Source organism: Mesocricetus auratus, unplaced genomic scaffold (genome assembly GCF_017639785.1).
Source record: "Mesocricetus auratus isolate SY011 unplaced genomic scaffold, BCM_Maur_2.0 Super-Scaffold_4256, whole genome shotgun sequence".
Lineage (NCBI taxonomy): Eukaryota > Metazoa > Chordata > Mammalia > Rodentia > Cricetidae > Mesocricetus > Mesocricetus auratus.
The window spans coordinates 64,747,340-64,765,360 of NW_024429182.1; the positions used below are offsets into that span (position 1 = coordinate 64,747,340).

Consider the following 18,021-nt stretch of genomic DNA (forward strand, 5'->3'; position numbering starts at 1 on the left):
CCCTGTACATGCCCTGTGTGCTCAGACAGGGTTGGAGACAAGTGGCCCAGATAGACAGGGAAATTATTTAAAAATACGTGTGTGTGTGTGTGTGTGTGTGTGTGTGTGTGTGTGTGTGTGTGTGTGTGTGTGTGTGTGTGTGTGTGGTTTAATAGCTAAAACTGGTATAAGAAAGGGGAAGATATACTGTAAGGAGTAAGGAGACTCGTTGAAGAATACAAAACTGCATTTTTATGTACACTAAAGGGTTAATAACCTCAAAACAGACACACATTCATTCATTCATTCATTCATTCATTCATTCGATGCCTGTAGAGGAGCTGCAGTGTGACAGGGAGTATGCATCCATAAATCAGCTTCATAAAACATAAGCACAAATTTCCAAAGATAAATGGAAGGTATGAAAGAGAATGAAGATTCATCCCAGAATGTGAGGCTTATTTGTCACATATCTCTTCCAACAAGATGCTCAGGTCTGTTAAGAAGGAAACAAAAATACCATGCCAGTAAACCCAAAGCTTCGAGTGGAGAAATGTGCAGTCATAGGCCAAAGTCACAGAGGAAAATGATTGCAACATCACAGGAGGCAGCATTGGTTTTCAAACAACACAGAACTCACGTGTAGGCCAAGGTTGCGCTGAAGTGTTTCTTGATATAAGTCTCCAAAACAGGATTAAAATGCTGAAATTTCCTATCCGCAATTAGTCCAATGATAAAGACCTGTCAATATAACCAAAACAGTCTCAGGGATGGCACAAGGAAAACCATTCTGGAATCTTCCTCTGTGACTTGAGGAAATGAGCTGGGAATGCCCCTGCAGAGGCCAATCTCAGATTTGTAGCTCCCTATACTCATGGGGGTATTAGCATAGCTATAGTTTCACATTCAAAGTATCTTTGCTCTCCTCCAGGCTTCCCTTTGATTGACTCTACAACTGAAAGGCTCTCAAGGTGACTGAGATGGGTCCCTTCCCCCTTCAAAGGCTGCAGCATGAAAGGACACCTCACCCTTTGAGCAGATGAAAGGGAGGCCCCCTTACCAGAGCATCAAACACCAAGGTATCAAACGTCTCACTCTCAGAGTTCTCCATCATGATGTTGAAGAGGGCATCCAAGGTGTCCTGCAGGAACTGCAAAGACACAAGAGGTCAGTGAATGGTCCCTGCATCCTACCTCCCCCATCCTAGGACAACCATGGTCTCTGACAAGAGTCCACTTGTCCACCTTTCCCCAGTCTATGGATATAGAGCTTGAACATGTATCCAGGAATGACAGTATACACCTGTAATCCCAACACTGGCTAGGGTGAGAAGACTGTATGAGCTATACAAGGAGTCCAGGACCCACCAGGACCCTGTCTCAGTAAATACATGAATTAAGTAGTAAACTGCTAATTTCCAAGATTTTATTAAGGTGACAGGTGAGTGAGGCAAAATTTTTCACATGACTGAATTGCAGACAAAAGAAGGTCACCCTGGGACAAGCAGAGGAAGACCTGAGCTAGGAGATACCCTATGTCAGCCAATGCTAACCAGAGACCCTTCTCAAGACCATATTTTCATCAGGACATATCAGATTCACCTATACAATTCAAGTATAAGAGACCATGAGTGACCAAAAGACACCATAGAGCATCAGGTTTCAGCTGAGAAAGGGAAAGACCTTCTACCAACTGAGCCATGAAAAAAATATGAGCATGTTCCTGCAGCTGAGGTATGCAACAGTGTACTGGAAAATGTTAATACCATACCAGTAATTGATGCATTGTGTGCACAGTCTGCTGAAACTCAAGGAAACATGGTCATATAGGAAAGCAAAGCATTATTCGTTTAATTAAGAAATAAGTTAGACTTCAAAGTTATGTCACCCTAGAAGCTATCAAATCCCACACCCTAAAGGAGGTGTGGAATGGACTAAACCAGATGATCCTCAAGTGGTGAGATCCCTGGTGGTGGAGATGCCAAAGGACATATGATACAAAAAGGAACAAAGCATAGATGCTTCATCATTAGTCAGCAGGAGCACACAACCTGAAACCACACAGACTCCCACACCACACCCATTATAAAGGCTATCACCTCAGTGTGCGAGAAGATCCAGAGAAATGGGAGCCTTTGTGCCTTCATTGCTGGGAGAAATATAAAATAGTACAGGGGCTTTGCCCAAACAAAGGAAAACCTAATGCTCATACAAAACCTGCCCACAAAGATCGAAAGAGGCACTGTTTACAAGTGGGAAAAAAAGAAAGAAAGAAAGAAATGTCCATCAGCTGAATAATGAGCGAACAGAGTGAATGTTTTCTATCGACCTCTATCTATCTCCCCAATGGATTGTCACTCAGCCACAGAGAGACACGAAGTTCCTAGGAAAGCTACAGCATGGACGCTCTGTCACTGACTGAATGTGCACGGGGCACCCAATGAAAGGAGCAGACCCAGAAGCCACACTGCATACTTCCATGATATCAAATGTCCAGACTAGGCAAACACAGAAAAAGAAACTGGACTATACGTGGCAGAGACTCTAGGAAGTGACTGCTGATAGCTATGAATTCCCTTTGTGGATAAAGAAAGTAGTACTGCTTAGACAGCACTAGGGATTACACAACCCTATTAAATACACTAGAGCTATTGGAATGAACAGAGTCAAGGGAGAAAAGTCATGATATATAAGCTGCCTCTCAGAAACAAAACCAAAAGCAGAAAGAAAAAGAAAAACCTATTTTCGGGGGGGGGGGGAGGGGAAGCAGGTGAAGTGCCATACAAGTAGAATACCAAAGAGGTGGCTGCATCAGATGCCGGGTCCAGGTTTTGAGATGTCCAACTTATACGTAAGCACTCACAGGCTCGGGCAGAAGGCACAGGGGATCTTAGATGGCATAGCCTTTTGAAGACTGAGAAAGCAGGCCATAGAAACCTGTTCCCAAACTAGTGGCGGCTCCCACTGCCCACCTGTGCTTCGTGCTTTAAAATCGGAAGGACTGGCAGGAAAGCTGCAGCACAAGACACAAGGGTCCCTGCTGAATGCCACTGAACTGCCCAACATCTACTACACAGAGAAAATAGTACACACAATTGGCAGAAGACAAACTACCCTTTCCATCAAGAATTCCAGTCTGGACATGACAAGATCTTAATCAACTCTGATTTTTGGTCTGTACAACCTTGTTCCATTCCCCATCATTTTCAGATCGCAAATCTTTCTTTGCAAAGGTCAAAACTTCATGCCACCTGCTGACAGGCCAATATCCCTGCCATCTGTTGATAGACCAATGTCTCTCAGTACCAAGCTCATCACAGTTCATGCAAACTCCCTGCAATAGGCCTACCAATGGTATTAAGACAAATGGCATGGCCCAGAGTCAGAATGAGAGAAAGCAGAGCCTCCTTCTCTGGGAACAGCACCTGGTAGTCAGGGACAAGCACGTTCCCCTCCCCCCTGACTCTCTGAGTACCCAGTGAGGAATGAAAGAGCCATCTTCACTCACCACTTTCACGGGAATCCATTTCTCTCACTAAGCATACAGATTCCTTTCTCAATCTATCAAGCACTGCTGTCCCTCCTTCACCAGTCATGAGAACACACTAGAGAGTAATGGAATAAATAGAATATACCCTGCCATCTATCAAGCACACCAGGTAAGGACTAGTGAGGTCAACTCAGCCCAGCCACCAGAAGGAGGGAGAGGGAGGAAAACCACTTCCATGGATGGACATTCAGAAATACTAATACATTAGCTATGGGGAACAGAGAAGAGGACAAGATGATTCTAGATTTTTTTTCCTGGTATGACACCAAATCAACAGAAGTACAATGCATTTGTGACATGGGGACTTCAAAATGAAGGACAAAATTTCATTAAATGAGTATCTTTTAAAGTATGTTCATTTAGCCACCCAGTTTCCATCTGAACTGGGGATTTAGAATGCAAGGAAGTACAAAATGCAATTAACATTGTCCAAGTCATTGGTACAAGAACAGGACTGAAGAGATGATTAAATTTTTAAGATTAGTGAGGGTATGTTGGAGCAGTTACACAACGGATGCAGGAAAGTAGTGCAACCAAATTAATTCACGCTGAAGTTAAGCACATTGCCGGTTAATTAAGGCCATTTTAAGTAATTAATTTTCCAGAGATAAGGCAGTCCCCTACTGCATGCTCCTCTCAGAGAGGGTGAAGAACTGAAGAGGCCAAACCAGGCAGGAGAGAAATAATTTATGAAACACCATAGGCCTCTGGCCAACTTAGCATCTCCTGGCCCAGAAGGAACACCCTGACAATGATAACATATTTGAACAAGGGAATGGCATTCTAGCACCTTATATGGAACATGCAAGAAGAACCTAAGGCAGGGAAGATGTCAGAAGAATAAACTATTAGAGGATAAGAAGGACAGAACCTGACGCTAAAAGAAGCTCAAAACACAGTTCTGACACAGGTTTCCAGGTCACGACACGGAGTGGAAAGGATCTGAATAAATAGCAGTACCTACGCATTGCAGAATCCTTGTGGAGTGCCAGTTAGAAATCAAACATCTCTGTCACATCCCTTCACCAAGGCTCAGGGACCATTGAGGATGAGGGAGCAGAAAGATGTTAAGAGCCAGAGATCAGAAAGTTTCAGAGTGAAACAGTGTCTTCTGGAAGGCACTGCTAGTTGTTCTCATATATATGCAGCAGCTGTGGTTGTCTGCACAGGACTTGCACAAGATGAAGCCAGATGAGCCGCTCCCACTAAATGAGGAGCTGTGAACAGTTGATGGTCTCTCAGGGAGAGTTTGTTTTCTTGAAGGTTGTAGCTCCTGGTGGGTAGACAATGCTCCAATGAATAGTTCCCTGCCTGGAAGTTTATGAGCTTCACAAATTGGAAATTATGGATTCTTAATTCTTTTTTTCTAAAAGGCCATGAAGTTTGGAAGGGGAGTTGAATCTGAGAGAAGTTGAAGGGAGACAGAAAGTGAATGCAATCAAAATGTAGTATATGAAATCCCCAAATAATGAAAATATTTCAAATAAGTGCATACAAAAACAAACAAAACTAATTAATAGCTAACATTTCTCCAGAGGAAGGAAATGACCAGATCAGACTCCTGGTGCTTGTAATATTTCTACAACGCCCAGAGCTGGCTATCCAGGTCGCTTGTGAGTAACTTGAAGAATCATGAGTCAGTAATAAGAATGGTAACAGTGACTGTGGTAAGAGTGAAACAGCCCAGTACACACAAGACATCCCCCATGGATTAAAACCATACTACCATGTCCTATGAAACCCCAAGAACCAAGACAAGAAGGCAATGTCATAGCTGAAAGAGGCCAATGAGCACTGTCAGCACAGCACCAAGGATGCATCATGAAGAAACAGCTCCTAGGAGCAGGTGGGTTCAAAGGCCATATCTTCCAAGTTAAGCCCGATAGCCCTTCCGAAAGGAGACCACAGCACTGCACACATAGGCTTAAGTCGCCACTGAGAGATTATAATCAGAATCTTGCACACCGCTGGGGTCAGTGCAAGATAACAAACACAAAACACAAGACCAAGCCTCCCTCCACAGCCCACATTACCTTCACCACCTCACCACCGTCCACCTTCATCAGCTGTCTCAAGTTTTGCTGTAGAAGGTTGGTGTTGGATCTCCACTTCAGCAGCCCCAGGAGGTCCACTGAGAACAGAACACAAGAATCAGCTCCCCATTCCCATGAGAACTTTGTCTCAAATTCATGCAGCATGTAGGGTTCTCTGTGAACACTTCTCAAAAAAAAAAAAAAGACTCAATTTCAAAAGGTTTGCCTGCTAAATATTTCATTACTGAGTGCCAACATACTTAACACCAGTGCAGTTGAATTCATTATTTCCAGTCACATTTACCATGAAATGATATTCATGTAGGAGCTTTCAAAATACATTTGGGAACTAGATCGGGATGGGAAGAGGGTATTTCCTACCTACTGGAGATAGCCAACTACTATAACAATTGAAAGGTGTTGCCCACCCAGAAAGAGCTTCCAAGCCTCATTCCACAAGTGGATTTTCCTGCTCAAGAACAAATATCCATTTTTTAAAATAAAACAAAACATTTAAGTCCTGGAACTGCAAGTTGGGCAACCTGCAGAGCCACTGCCTGTTGCCCTCCGAGCTGTTTGTGGGTTTTAGTAGAAAAGGCCAGGATTGAATAAACTAGATTTCAAAGATCCAAAGGATGGGGGGGATAAATCTATATGTACATGTTTGGGGATGGGAGTGAAGGGGCGCATCCACAAGTGTATGTGTACGTGTTTGGGAGGGGCGGGGAAGTGGAGGATGTCCACAAGTGTATACGTACATGTTTGTGGGGAGATAGAGGAGTGAAGGGGGCATCCACAAGTATATGCGTACATGTTTGAGGGGGGATGGGGAGAGTGGAGAGGTGCATCCACAGTATATGTATTCATGTTGGGGGGGGGGGAATGGAGGTGTGTCTACAAGTTTATATATAGAGGAGGCCCAAGGTTAACCTCAGGTATTTATTCCTCCTGAACCATTCTGCATGCTGCTTTCTAAGACAGGATTCCCCCCCCCCCCAATCGAATCTGCAGTTTAACTCAACTCAGTGGGCTGGGCAATCAGTTCCAGGAATTCATCTGTCCCCATCCACCCACCCCTAGGTGCCAGGCGTACAGTCACATGCCTCTACTGCTGGCTTTTATGTTGGTGCTAAGGACCCACATCATATCCTCATGCTTTCACAGCAGGCATTCTACAAACAGAGACATCTTTCCAGGCGTCAGGGGCTTTTTTTTGTTTTGTTTTGTTTTTAAAGCTTGAAGGATTTTGCTTAAGGCATTAAGATGTCCTTTATGGTAGGAAGACAGAATGTAAGCCCTGTCTAGAAAAGCACACGTGCCTGCACGTGCTCACCTGCAGTTAGAGCACTATGCCACTACTTGCAAAAATGCAACTAGCAAACTGCATCTAATCTACTGTTCACGTGAATCAGGAGCATCAGCCACAGAAGCGATTGCAAGCACCAGGATGGATGGATGGATGGATGGATGGATGGATGGATGGATGGATGGATGGATGGATGGATGGATGGATGGATAGTCAAGGCTCACACTAACACTGAAAGCAAGCATGTAACTTTGAATCTAGGAAAGAATTCTGTAAACAGGCATGCATTCTAGTGTCAGAATCAAATCACAAAAAATCCATCTACCCCCACACAGATTTTCATGTGTTTCACATCACCTCGGGCATCGCATACGACTAAAAGAGTAAAACACTGTGGGTTATGTAAAGCCAGCTGAGTCACACAGTAACTACAGAACATTGGGCAGGGAGTTTCCCTTGTTTTCTTGTCTGAACAGCGGGTACAATGCTGCATAATTTGCAGCTCAGCTAAAAGAATTCAATGATACAACATGTAGGCAAGCTTATCACAACACCCAACACAAAATGCAACCAGCAGCAGTCCTTCAAATATGAAAAGAGCGAGACCCTTGGGGCAGAGGTTGATGTACTGTGATTTCTAGCTAAAAGTAAATTAACAAGAAAGGATATATCTTGTCCTGACATACTCCTGGTCCCCGGGTTGGGGAATATTTCCATCTCACAAGTGATCAATGTTTCTTTAATGAAGACCAATGCATCATCCTAACACCATTCATTCCAAGGTGGTATCACATGTGATATGACTGGCTAAGCCAGATTTCTACATTGTAACTTTTAATTTTTATTTATTTACTTATTCTTGGGTTTTGTACTTTCGTTTTGTTGTCTGTTTTAAGACAGGGCTCACTAGACAGATCATTATAACACATGTACATGCAGCCACTCTGGGTTCTGTACTGCAAATATGAGAAAAAAAAAGTTCAAATGAGCAAACTAATAGATCAATTCATGGGGTAGTGCTTAAGAAAACAGCTTGTCCTACCCCCATAGAGCTACCAGTCAGAAAAGGTCCTCCTTGCTCCATCCCTGTTCCCAGGGACTCAACATGGTTGGATTCATAATTATTCTTAGTTTCATGACTCCTTTCCCTCTCATTACACAGTAAGCTAATTGAGAGGAGGAATCACATCTCACAGTTCTTTTCCTATCCCCTATGGCAGGTTGCATGGTGCTGAGGACAGAGATCTTTAATACAAACCTTGATGAATAATTCAGCCCCGGCTTTTTTCCCTAAGTAATGGAACTTTGCAGGAACAAATGACGGTTTCAGGAAAATGATTCCCTCAGAGGAGGATATGGGATTCCACACTCAGGTGCCAACTGGGACACCCCCCATCTTATATACTCCTGGCATGGCACAATCCCAAAAAGGGGTATCAGTGCTGGCATGAAATGAAAGCCAGATTCCTCCTTCTGTTCAGTTTGCAGCATCACTTTGGAATTTCCTTGTTGCTTGGCAACAGCTGCTGCTGAGACCAGGGCTCTCTCCCTGGGTACCAGAGAGGGAATCACCCTGCAGATGGTGAGATTCAAGGAGCTGGAAGGTGAAAGGAGGAATCCACACATCACCCTGGGAGGTCCCCCCCAACACACACACACACACACACACACACACACACACACACACACACACACACACTCTCTCTCTCTCTCTCTCTAGGAGGGATGTGTAGTTTAAAAAAGATACTGTGGATGAGGCTTGTTTTGAAAGGAAGTTATGATCAAATTTCAAATAACATCTAGCAATCAATGCATCTGGAACACGGCCCATGCATAAGACGGAGGCTTCCTCCAAAGTGAAAAGTGACACACAGCATATCTCAGCACCTGCTGAAACACTAAAGCATCACATATATGAACCAATGACCCAACTGGGGACACCATTAGCCTGCACTGAATCAGGCACAAACACTAATTTGTTGAGCATAGCCAGAGAGGGTCAGTCATAGTACAGGAACACTTCCCACAGCCCAGACGCAAGCTGGAGCCCACACAACTGACTCATGTCCCCTGGGTACCGAACTCTTGCACATCCTCCCCTCCCCCACTGCTTGTACAAACCCAGTCCCTCAGGGAAGGAGTTTCATTTGCTGGTAGAGGTTATCACAAGGCAGTAAGTGAGGACCCTTCCGAAATGATTCAGACAAACCCATGATGACTTAACAGCCAGGGAGCATCCGAATGGCCCCAGAGTATCAGTATTCACAGAGACCCAAACAACCCAAAAATGTTTGAGTAACTTACAGCCCCTCACCAATATTTTCCTCGGGAAGGCAATGGAGGGAAAGTATCGCTGAGTAAAGCCAAAAAAGAGAGATGGAAACAGTGGGCAGAGAATGTTTGGGAGACATTCCTAAGCCCTCAGGACACCAACGTTTCTCCCCTCCACAGTCCCATGGCACAAAGGAAAGGGCTAGGTTCATCCTGTCAGAGCCCAAAAGATGCCTGCCCCTCAGCAAATCTCTAACTCTAGCCATGACTGACAGACAACACCAAGATGTGATTCCTGATAATGGCAGACATTAATAATCACAATTCACATCAGGCAGTTAAGAGGGAAAAAGATTGGATTTTCAAGCTCCATTTCAAGAGAGCATAAAGTCTCTGCACAGCTATGATACGGCCACATTAGGAAGATGCGGTTTTTACATGAAGGATTTGTGCGGAGAGTCTCTGCCTCCTCCAGACGGAGTCACAGCAACAGCATTGGTGTGCTCTGAATACGAAGTGTCACAGCCGGACTGCTGTGTTTCTGGGAAGGCTACAAGCAGTGGGAAATGAGCCCAGGGATGAGAGGAACCCGCTGATGAGTGTCTTGCCATATTAGGCTGAGCTGAGTGTACATGAATCAGCAAAGAGGCCCTATCTCACACCACAAGTGGCCTACAAGGTGTCGGGCAGACCAAATTCCCCAAAGAAAAATAACCGGGAATTATCTCAGGGAGAAGCTAAAACAGGGAAAGACAACAAAAAAGGGTGGTACGTTGCACCTGATGGTCTGGAAGTAGGCATTATTTACATGGGTTCAGAGGACTTTCATTCAACATCATTTCCAGGGTTAAGATATCCAAGGTTTAACTCCATTCTTGGATCTGATTTCAATTCTTATATACCTTCCCTGATACCATATATATATATATGGTATGTATTTATATGGGTATGGGGGGGGCCTGGAATGTATCTTAAAGAGGAAGTCCAGGCCTGCCAAGATGGCAGGATAGGTAACCATGCTTGCCAATAAGCTTGATGAAACCAAGTTCGAGCCCCAGTATCCACACAGAGGAGGAGAGAACCAATTCCTGTAACTGGTCCTCTGCTTGCCCCCCCCACACACCCACCTCAAATGAATGCATGTTTAAAAATAAAAATAAGTCCTTTCATTGTTTAATCTCCCTGTAGAGTTAATCCTTAGACCAAAATAGAAGCGTGAATTTTAAACTATGACGGATGCCACCTCCTCTTCTCCAGTGCACTGACTTCTACGTGGGTCCTTCTCAAAGGCCAGAGTGAATGACATCCATGCACCCACAGCAAACTCCTCCACTCAACAAACAGCCAAGAGGGATGTGCTGGAGAGGGAGGACTTCCAGAACTCACCGTTTTGGGTCAGTTTGGTGGAGCACACCAGCGTGGAGATCTGGAAAGAGTCCTTGCTGATGGTGCAACTCCCAAGACTCTGCATGCCCTTGCCTGTGGCCGAGTGGCCCTTTTCTTCCAACTCCGCCTTGGTAGAGGGGAGGCTCAAGTATGTGGCTGCATCTTCCAGCTTTTTTGCTTCAGCCTATGGGTTTGATTGTACAGAATGTCAAACAACACTGATCCAGGCCACCCTCCAGGTTTTACATGCTTTATTGCGCCAACTCCTTTCAACCCTCACACACACCCCTCTGTGCTGTGTTCTCCCATGCACTTTGAGGGTATTCCCCCTTCCTGTGGATGGATTCACATTCCCAACTTTCATATACAGCACCAAATGTGTTACTGCCTGTCATCTGCTCTCATTAGAAACAGCAAAAGGGCTGGTCATCATAACTGCTCATTTGAATAATTAAATGAAGCTCAATGCTAGGCAGCAACTCTCAGAGTGGGAAATGTCAGCTGAGACATTCTTCTTGATCACAAGCTTGACTGGAGTGAGAAGTTATCAGTGTTTGCTAAAGCACACCTCTAAATGTGTCTATGACAGAGAATTAACTACGAGGTTAAAGGTACCACCTGAAAACAGGTACACCAAAGATTAGGGACCCTCATGGAATAAGAGAAAGTCTACTTCCACTGTATTTCTCATTCTGCTTCTAGGCCACCAGGATGTGAATTGCCCATCACATCATCCCCATTATGAAGGACTGAAAGCAATGGCATCTGTGTCAGAACGCGCCCTGCCTCCCTTGAGCTGTTTTCCCAGGGTATTTAGTCACAGCCATGTAAAACTAACAGCTCAGCTCAGGTGAGGAAGTCGCAAAGGACCTATCACATAAGTGGCCCCAGTGTCGCAGTGACGATGTGCATACCTTGTAGACAATAAGGTCATGCTCCCCGTCTCTCAGGGTGGTCCCATCATATCTCATCAGCTTCACAAAGGCCAGTGCGAAGATTTTCTCTGATTTATCCTTAGCTGCAAAGGAAATGAATAATCACCCTCAACTACACTTAGGACAAAGTGACATTAGCACATTCTACCTAGGATACCTTTATGAGAAGAGTCACCAAAGTGCACTAGTGAAGCCAATGGAGGATGTAGAGAAATGGACCAGAGTCACAACTAGGAAGACTGTATCACAGAAGGATCAGCTATCCTCAAACCTGTTCAAATGCTCAGAAAAATTCAAAGCCCCAGGGAAGAAGAGACTGTGTGTGTGTGTATACATGTGTATGTGTCTATGCATATATTGTGTATACATGCCTATATAAGTGTGTATGTATATGTATGACTATGTGTGCATATGTTTGGGTATATGCATGTGTACAAAGGTATGTGTGTACATGTGTATATACAGATGTGAGTGTATGTTTGTATACTGTGCATATGTATGTGGGTATATGTGTAGATGTGTAGATATATGTATATATGTATGTGTGTATGAGAGTATATGTGATTATATATGTATGCATGTGTATATCTGTGTATATGTACAAGTGTACATGTATCTAAGTGTGTATGCAGGTATGTATGTATGTGTGCATGTTTGTATGAGTGTATATGTGAGCCACATATGTGTATATGGATATGTACTTGTGAATGTATATATGTCCGTGTGTATTTTTTTTACTGCCATTTCCCAGTGCATGAAATAAAGCCTGACAAACAATAGCTACTCAAAAACTACTAGCACTAGTTAGGGAGAGGATCAAACAGCTAAGATCTTTTAGACCACAAAGAAAACGAAGTCTGGAAGCATGCACAGGAGTAAAGGAGCAGAGACCCTGGGGCTGGATGGTCAGAACGGATGTCTCTGAGAAGGTAGACAGACCATGTGACAGGAAGAAAGGGTGTAATACAGAGGTCAAGTAGCAATGAGGACCCAGCTTGTCTGGGGACAGGTCAATGTGGCTGGTGAGTGAGGCAGCGAGAGTCACAGAACAGCAGGGACAGGTAAAGTAGGTACACAGACAGAGTCAAAACTGAAGAGATGAATTCCACAAGCTGCCACCTAAGTATGGCACACAGACACTGGGGTGCAGAGCTAGAAAATGTGTCAAAAGTAAACATTCAAAAGTCTGTTTAGGAAGGAAGGGACAGAGACAAGGCATGGAAGGAGCACACGGCCACCTTTCTCCAGTGAAGGGGCTCAAAACACTAACCCCATGACGTCAAAGCCCAAGAAGTCATACCTTACCTATCCTGATAGTTACACTACCTTCCTTATATGCCATAGAGGCTCAGTAAATGTTGACTACTACGTTGTTAAAGGACAGTCAACCAACTGAAACATAGATATAAAAACAGAAGAGCTGTGCCTTACTAACCTAAAACACAACTTTGTGGATCAGCAGAACAGAACACGTGAGAGACAACAGTGATAAAGACCAGCTCCTGCTAAGCTTGAGTCCCCAGGGGAGCAGCAATCTCTAGACATGCATTCCACGGCACTTATCGGCAGACAGCTTCTACTAAGCCTACCACTGAGTGGCACTAAAAGGGGACATCACTCATTAACACTGCATGTTCAACACTCAAGGAAGAGTCACTGTCCGTTACATGCTCACTAAGACACATAGAGTCCAGTGAACTAAATAGCAGGACTCACATGTTTTTGAAGAGTAGCCAAGGCTACCCTACCCAGAAAAGCCTGCTCCAATCAGAAAGACTCAGCTCCTAGCTCTACCATAAAGACATATCTACAACACATGAACCCGATGTGTCTACATGGCCACCATGCTGCCAGTAGGCATGTCCTCACATGTCAGCACCAAGCTTTCTAGTCCATCCTAGGCCATGGCCAGGGACATCCTATCACTTCTTCCTCTCCATCCCCAGCTCTAAGGTAGAATGCAGCTTGTATGTGGCTAGTGGGCAACCAAGAGGGACAACATGTACTGAATTATTTCCTACTCTAACCCAGGCTGTGCAAACTAATGCCCAGCTGTAGCAGCCCCTATGGCTGCCCTCAGTAGCTGGCAAACAAGATATCATAAGCACCACTTTTATGATGCTTAACATGTCTCCAGAACCCCACAAGCTGTGGCCTTAGAGACGTCATTAATTATGCAAATGTGTCTTGGCATGTCAGGTGATAGCATCTTGTCTATAATGAATACTTAAAACTGACGAGAAAAACTAGGATTTTAAAAATTAAAATGCTGGAGATCTTCCTGTGCCCTGGTATAATTCATTAATTAAGGGGAATGACTTTGTTAAGAAAGTGGCTCCAGAGTAATTCTGACACAGTCGTCTATGGAGTCTAGAACTCTTACCTACTGGGCCCACTGAGCTTACTCCATGGAACCAGGAGGTCCCACAGCCCCTTACCAGCCTTGGGACAATGTGTCTGGGAAGCCAAGGCTGCTCTATAGATGGCCTTCCCACCTTTGTAAGAGTGCCTAAGTTCCTGCTGCCCCATCAGCCAAGTTCTGACCCACATCTAGACCACACCTGGGCTGCTAACCCTGTGCAGACACACCTGTGCCCAGAAACTCCTTTGCACCAGCCCTCATCTGTCCACACCACACTTCAGTCAGTTCATGTCCTGGTACCATTTCTGCACACTAACACCATGCTGCCACTTAGTCCATAGTCTACAAAGGGGTGCCTTCATCTCCATGTCGAATAGATGGGTGCTTTTCAAAGATCAGGAAACGGAAGTGGCCTTGCCAATCCCCAGAGGCTCTGTAGTGTAGCACTAAGGCACGGGTTAGACCCAGTGCTCTTTTAGGGGCCACTAACTCAAAAGTCTCTACCCACAGTTCCTCGTGTGTAACGTGAGAATTCAAGCCATGAACACTGACTCGGAGGGCTTCTGGTAAGATCTGATCTGAACAACACAGTGAATCTCCTGTATCAGCATCAAGATTATGAGCTCACAGTCAGTAGCCATACCCATCATCCTGGGGTTTCATCCATCCGGGGCATGGTACACTCTGAACAGAACCTGGCTTTCTGCCTGCTGGTCCAAACATAGCCTAGTCCTCCAGCAAACACAAGGGTGAAACGCCACATCTCTAGCTTGTCTTCACTCACTGGCTTCTCACATTTACAGTAACCTCTGACGGCCTTTTAACCCAACCCCTGACCTTCTCACACTGTTCAGATGGGACTGGGAGAGGTGGCTGCCATGCTCTCCTTCTATCCCACAATGATCCATCACAATGGGCCCCAGGATGATCTAGAGCCTTTGCTTAACCACTTCCTGGCCTTGCACACCCTAAGTATGCCCTTTTGTAGGCTAGTGTTCTCCAGATCTGTAGAACTTAAACCCTCCCTCCTAACTCCTCCAAATGACAGCAGCCCAGGTTTCTCAGTGGCCCTACCCACAGAACCACACATCCCCCAACAATAAGTCTTAACAAATGTTCAACCTCCCAGCCATTGTTCTACAGCCTTATCCAGTTGTCACACACACACCTGACCACAGTGAGGGTATGAGACCCCAGAAACTGTCAGATGGAGACAGATGAGCATTTCAACACAGCTACAGGGACCTCTCAGGAACCAACACTGTGCTGAAGACAGGCTAAAGGTTGGCATTTCTGTCCTAAGCTAAGGAATCTGCAGGAGGCCACAGAGTAAAGAACGTAATTGTCCCCCTGTGTGGCCCTCACATGGTTCATCTGAGGCACTATCACACATTTCCTCCTTCTCATACCCAACTCATTGTCACACATTTCAGGCAATGGAGGACAGGAAGTAATTGCACAGTCCTTTGGCTCAGTGTTTAGCATGGGGCTATATCTTTAGCAGGCTTCAACCAATATGATGGAATCAGCCTCAGTAATCAGTGAACAATTCTTTCAGAAGGGGGAAAGGAAAGATGTGAAAACAGTTTCCCTCCTCTAGGCTTGGTATCAAGGTCAATGTTGTACCAATGTCCAGGAAAGCTCCAGCTAAGCTCCAGCAATCAAGAGCCACCAGCAAAGACAAAGGAGGGTTCAAGTTCTAAGAGTACTAAGAGCCATTTTTTCCAAATGATCTGCTGGGTTTCAGTGACATTCCTAATAGACTGGGATGGGATGAGTCAAAGAAGAAACGGGGCTGGAAGGATGGCTCATAGTTGAGAGCTTCCACTGAGGACCTGAGCTCGGTCCACAGAGCCCACACAGGGCAGCTCACAACAGTGTAACCTCCATTTACAGAGTATCTTAAGTCCTCTTCTGTCTCCACCGGCACTGCACTGACATACACAAAGCCACACTCAGACACACACAGAAATCTAGTGAAAGTGAAATCTTTAAAAACAAGGAAGAGAGGCATGAGAAAGAGGAGCAAAGAGCAGGTGCACAGTCTGTCCACTCCAGAGGAAAGCAGAAAAGGAGCCCTCCTGAAATCTGTTCAGTGGTGTTCTCCAGGGGCCAGTTCAGGTGAAGGAAATGGCCAAGGAGCCATGACATCATTGTAAATAACATCCATGTCCTAAAGTCATCCAGAGCAGGTGCTCCCGCTAAGCTTTTCCCTTGAAACTAAACATGGATAAAGTGGCCCATTACTCACAGTCCTGCGAGGATCTATGGCGGAAGGTAAATCGAAGGTGACTCCGGTTCACATCCTCAATGGGGATGGCCACCTTGTAGAATCAAAAGGGAACATGTGAGTACCTTTCCCAACATCCTCTAGCGGGAGTGTTCAATTCGCCTGGTTACTGGCACCGATAAACATTCCGGCACCAGAGCAATGAAAACACTGTCTATCTCATCCTTATATGATTTCTGCCAAAGGCAAAATGTCTTTTGAAAATTTAAACAAGATAATATTGTGAAGGACACCAAGCCAACTCTGCTAGACAGCCAGATATTTTTTGTTTTAACACTCAGATGCACACTGCTCAGATACTATTTTTGAAAGTCACTGTCTTCATGGTAGCCCCCACATAAAGGTGTCTACATCCCTTCCGCAGCTGCAGCAGGAAAACGTTCTTAGTACATTTTGGCCAAAGAACAAGTGTGCTGCCTGTAAGCAGAGGCTGCCCGAATGATCATGTCAACATGCAGAGCCCATCCCTTATATCTGCAGCTCAGGCTCCTGGGGTGAGAGGACAGACTACAGTAGGAGACCATGGCGCTGTGAGCAGGCCACATGATGAAAGGACTCTGCCAAGGCCACAAGAAGCAGATCTACTTCTCAACAAAAACACACACAGGCGGGCATCTCCGCTTCTGCCCATTTGGTACAAAGGCAGCAGGCCACATATACTCCAGACCCAAGGAGAGAGAGACAACAGCTATCCAAAAGATGTGACTACATCTCCTTCAAAGTCCTATTTTTATATTTAAAGGAAATAAGGATAAATCTGTTAAAGGAACTGCCAGGGAGGGTCTTTAACAACCTTGAATAATTTGGCTTTGTGCAGTGTGAGTAAGGATTTCATAATCAGTCCCCCGTAAGGGATGAGGGGATGAAATGATCATAAAAAAACACAATACCTTAAGGGTCTCAAACCAGCGAGGCTGCTTAACTTGGTAATAAATCACTGATTTGTACTCCGAGATCGCCTCTTCACCAGCACCAGGGAAAATCACATGCTTTAGGAGAAAATACAAAGAGTTCATGTTAGGGTTAAGGCGGCTGACATGGCTCAGTGGGTAAAGGCAGTTGCTGCCAAGCCTGATGTCCTGAGTTCAATTCCCAGGACCTACATGGTGAAAGGAGAGAACTGACTCCTGTATGCACAAGCATGCACACACACACACACACACACACACACACACACACACACACACACACACACACTCACTCACACAGGCATGCATGTATGCACTCACATGAAATAAACACACACATATATATATATGAATGTATATACATATACATATACATACATTTAGTTTTTAAAGTGGTGACATTAGATATCACAGTGTTGCCCCTACATATTCCTGTTGTACCTACCAAGGGAGTAGAAGAAGCAATCCAGGGTGCTATTAAACCACTGCATTTGGCATGCATTCCCAGCAATGAAGGGGTGCATCTGCCTGTGCTAGTGGCTAGTCTAAACCATAGTCTCAGACCCTGGAGGTACAATTATGGCACATGGGACTAATCCTAACTACCACTTCTTCTGCTCCCTCCCCAATTACAATCTGAGAACACTTGCCTGACTTACTCAGTGGGTCTACAAGCAAAGTTTATCCACCAAACAGGAATTGGCAAGACGCATCCCTCTAGCCATGAACACTGCTTGCCAAACATCAACCAGATCCACACTGCCAAAGCTTAAGAGGCTAAGGTATAGATCTCAAAGTTTCTAGAGATATGAATGACACCAGACAGGCCCAGACAGGGACAAAGGTGTGAGCCCTGATGAACACAGCTGAGCCCAGGCACAAGCCCAGCCATGGCTGTCCAGGCCAGTGGTACCTAGGGAAGCTCATCAAAGGGAAGCACAGGCTCTGGGCCACTCTGGTAGATTTCTGCTGGCTGCTCCAGCCATGGGAGGAGGTCCTGGT

At 45.1% G+C, this 18,021-nt stretch overlaps 1 protein-coding gene across 2 annotated transcripts in view; it reads right to left on the reverse strand.

Annotated features, from left to right (window-relative positions):
* Dock1 (dedicator of cytokinesis 1) overlaps window positions 1-18,021 on the reverse strand; it is a 495,662-nt gene that overhangs the window by 388,298 nt on the left and 89,343 nt on the right. For both annotated transcript variants that reach the window (XM_040752573.1, XM_040752578.1), the window contains exons 15-21: window positions 17,002-17,100; window positions 16,073-16,145; window positions 11,439-11,542; window positions 10,525-10,708; window positions 5,562-5,659; window positions 1,040-1,129; window positions 620-720 (exon numbers count right to left, since the gene is read on the reverse strand). In XM_040752573.1, the coding sequence (XP_040608507.1) occupies window positions 620-720; window positions 1,040-1,129; window positions 5,562-5,659; window positions 10,525-10,708; window positions 11,439-11,542; window positions 16,073-16,145; window positions 17,002-17,100 (749 nt within the window). The remainder of the gene's footprint in view (window positions 1-619; window positions 721-1,039; window positions 1,130-5,561; window positions 5,660-10,524; window positions 10,709-11,438; window positions 11,543-16,072; window positions 16,146-17,001; window positions 17,101-18,021) is intronic.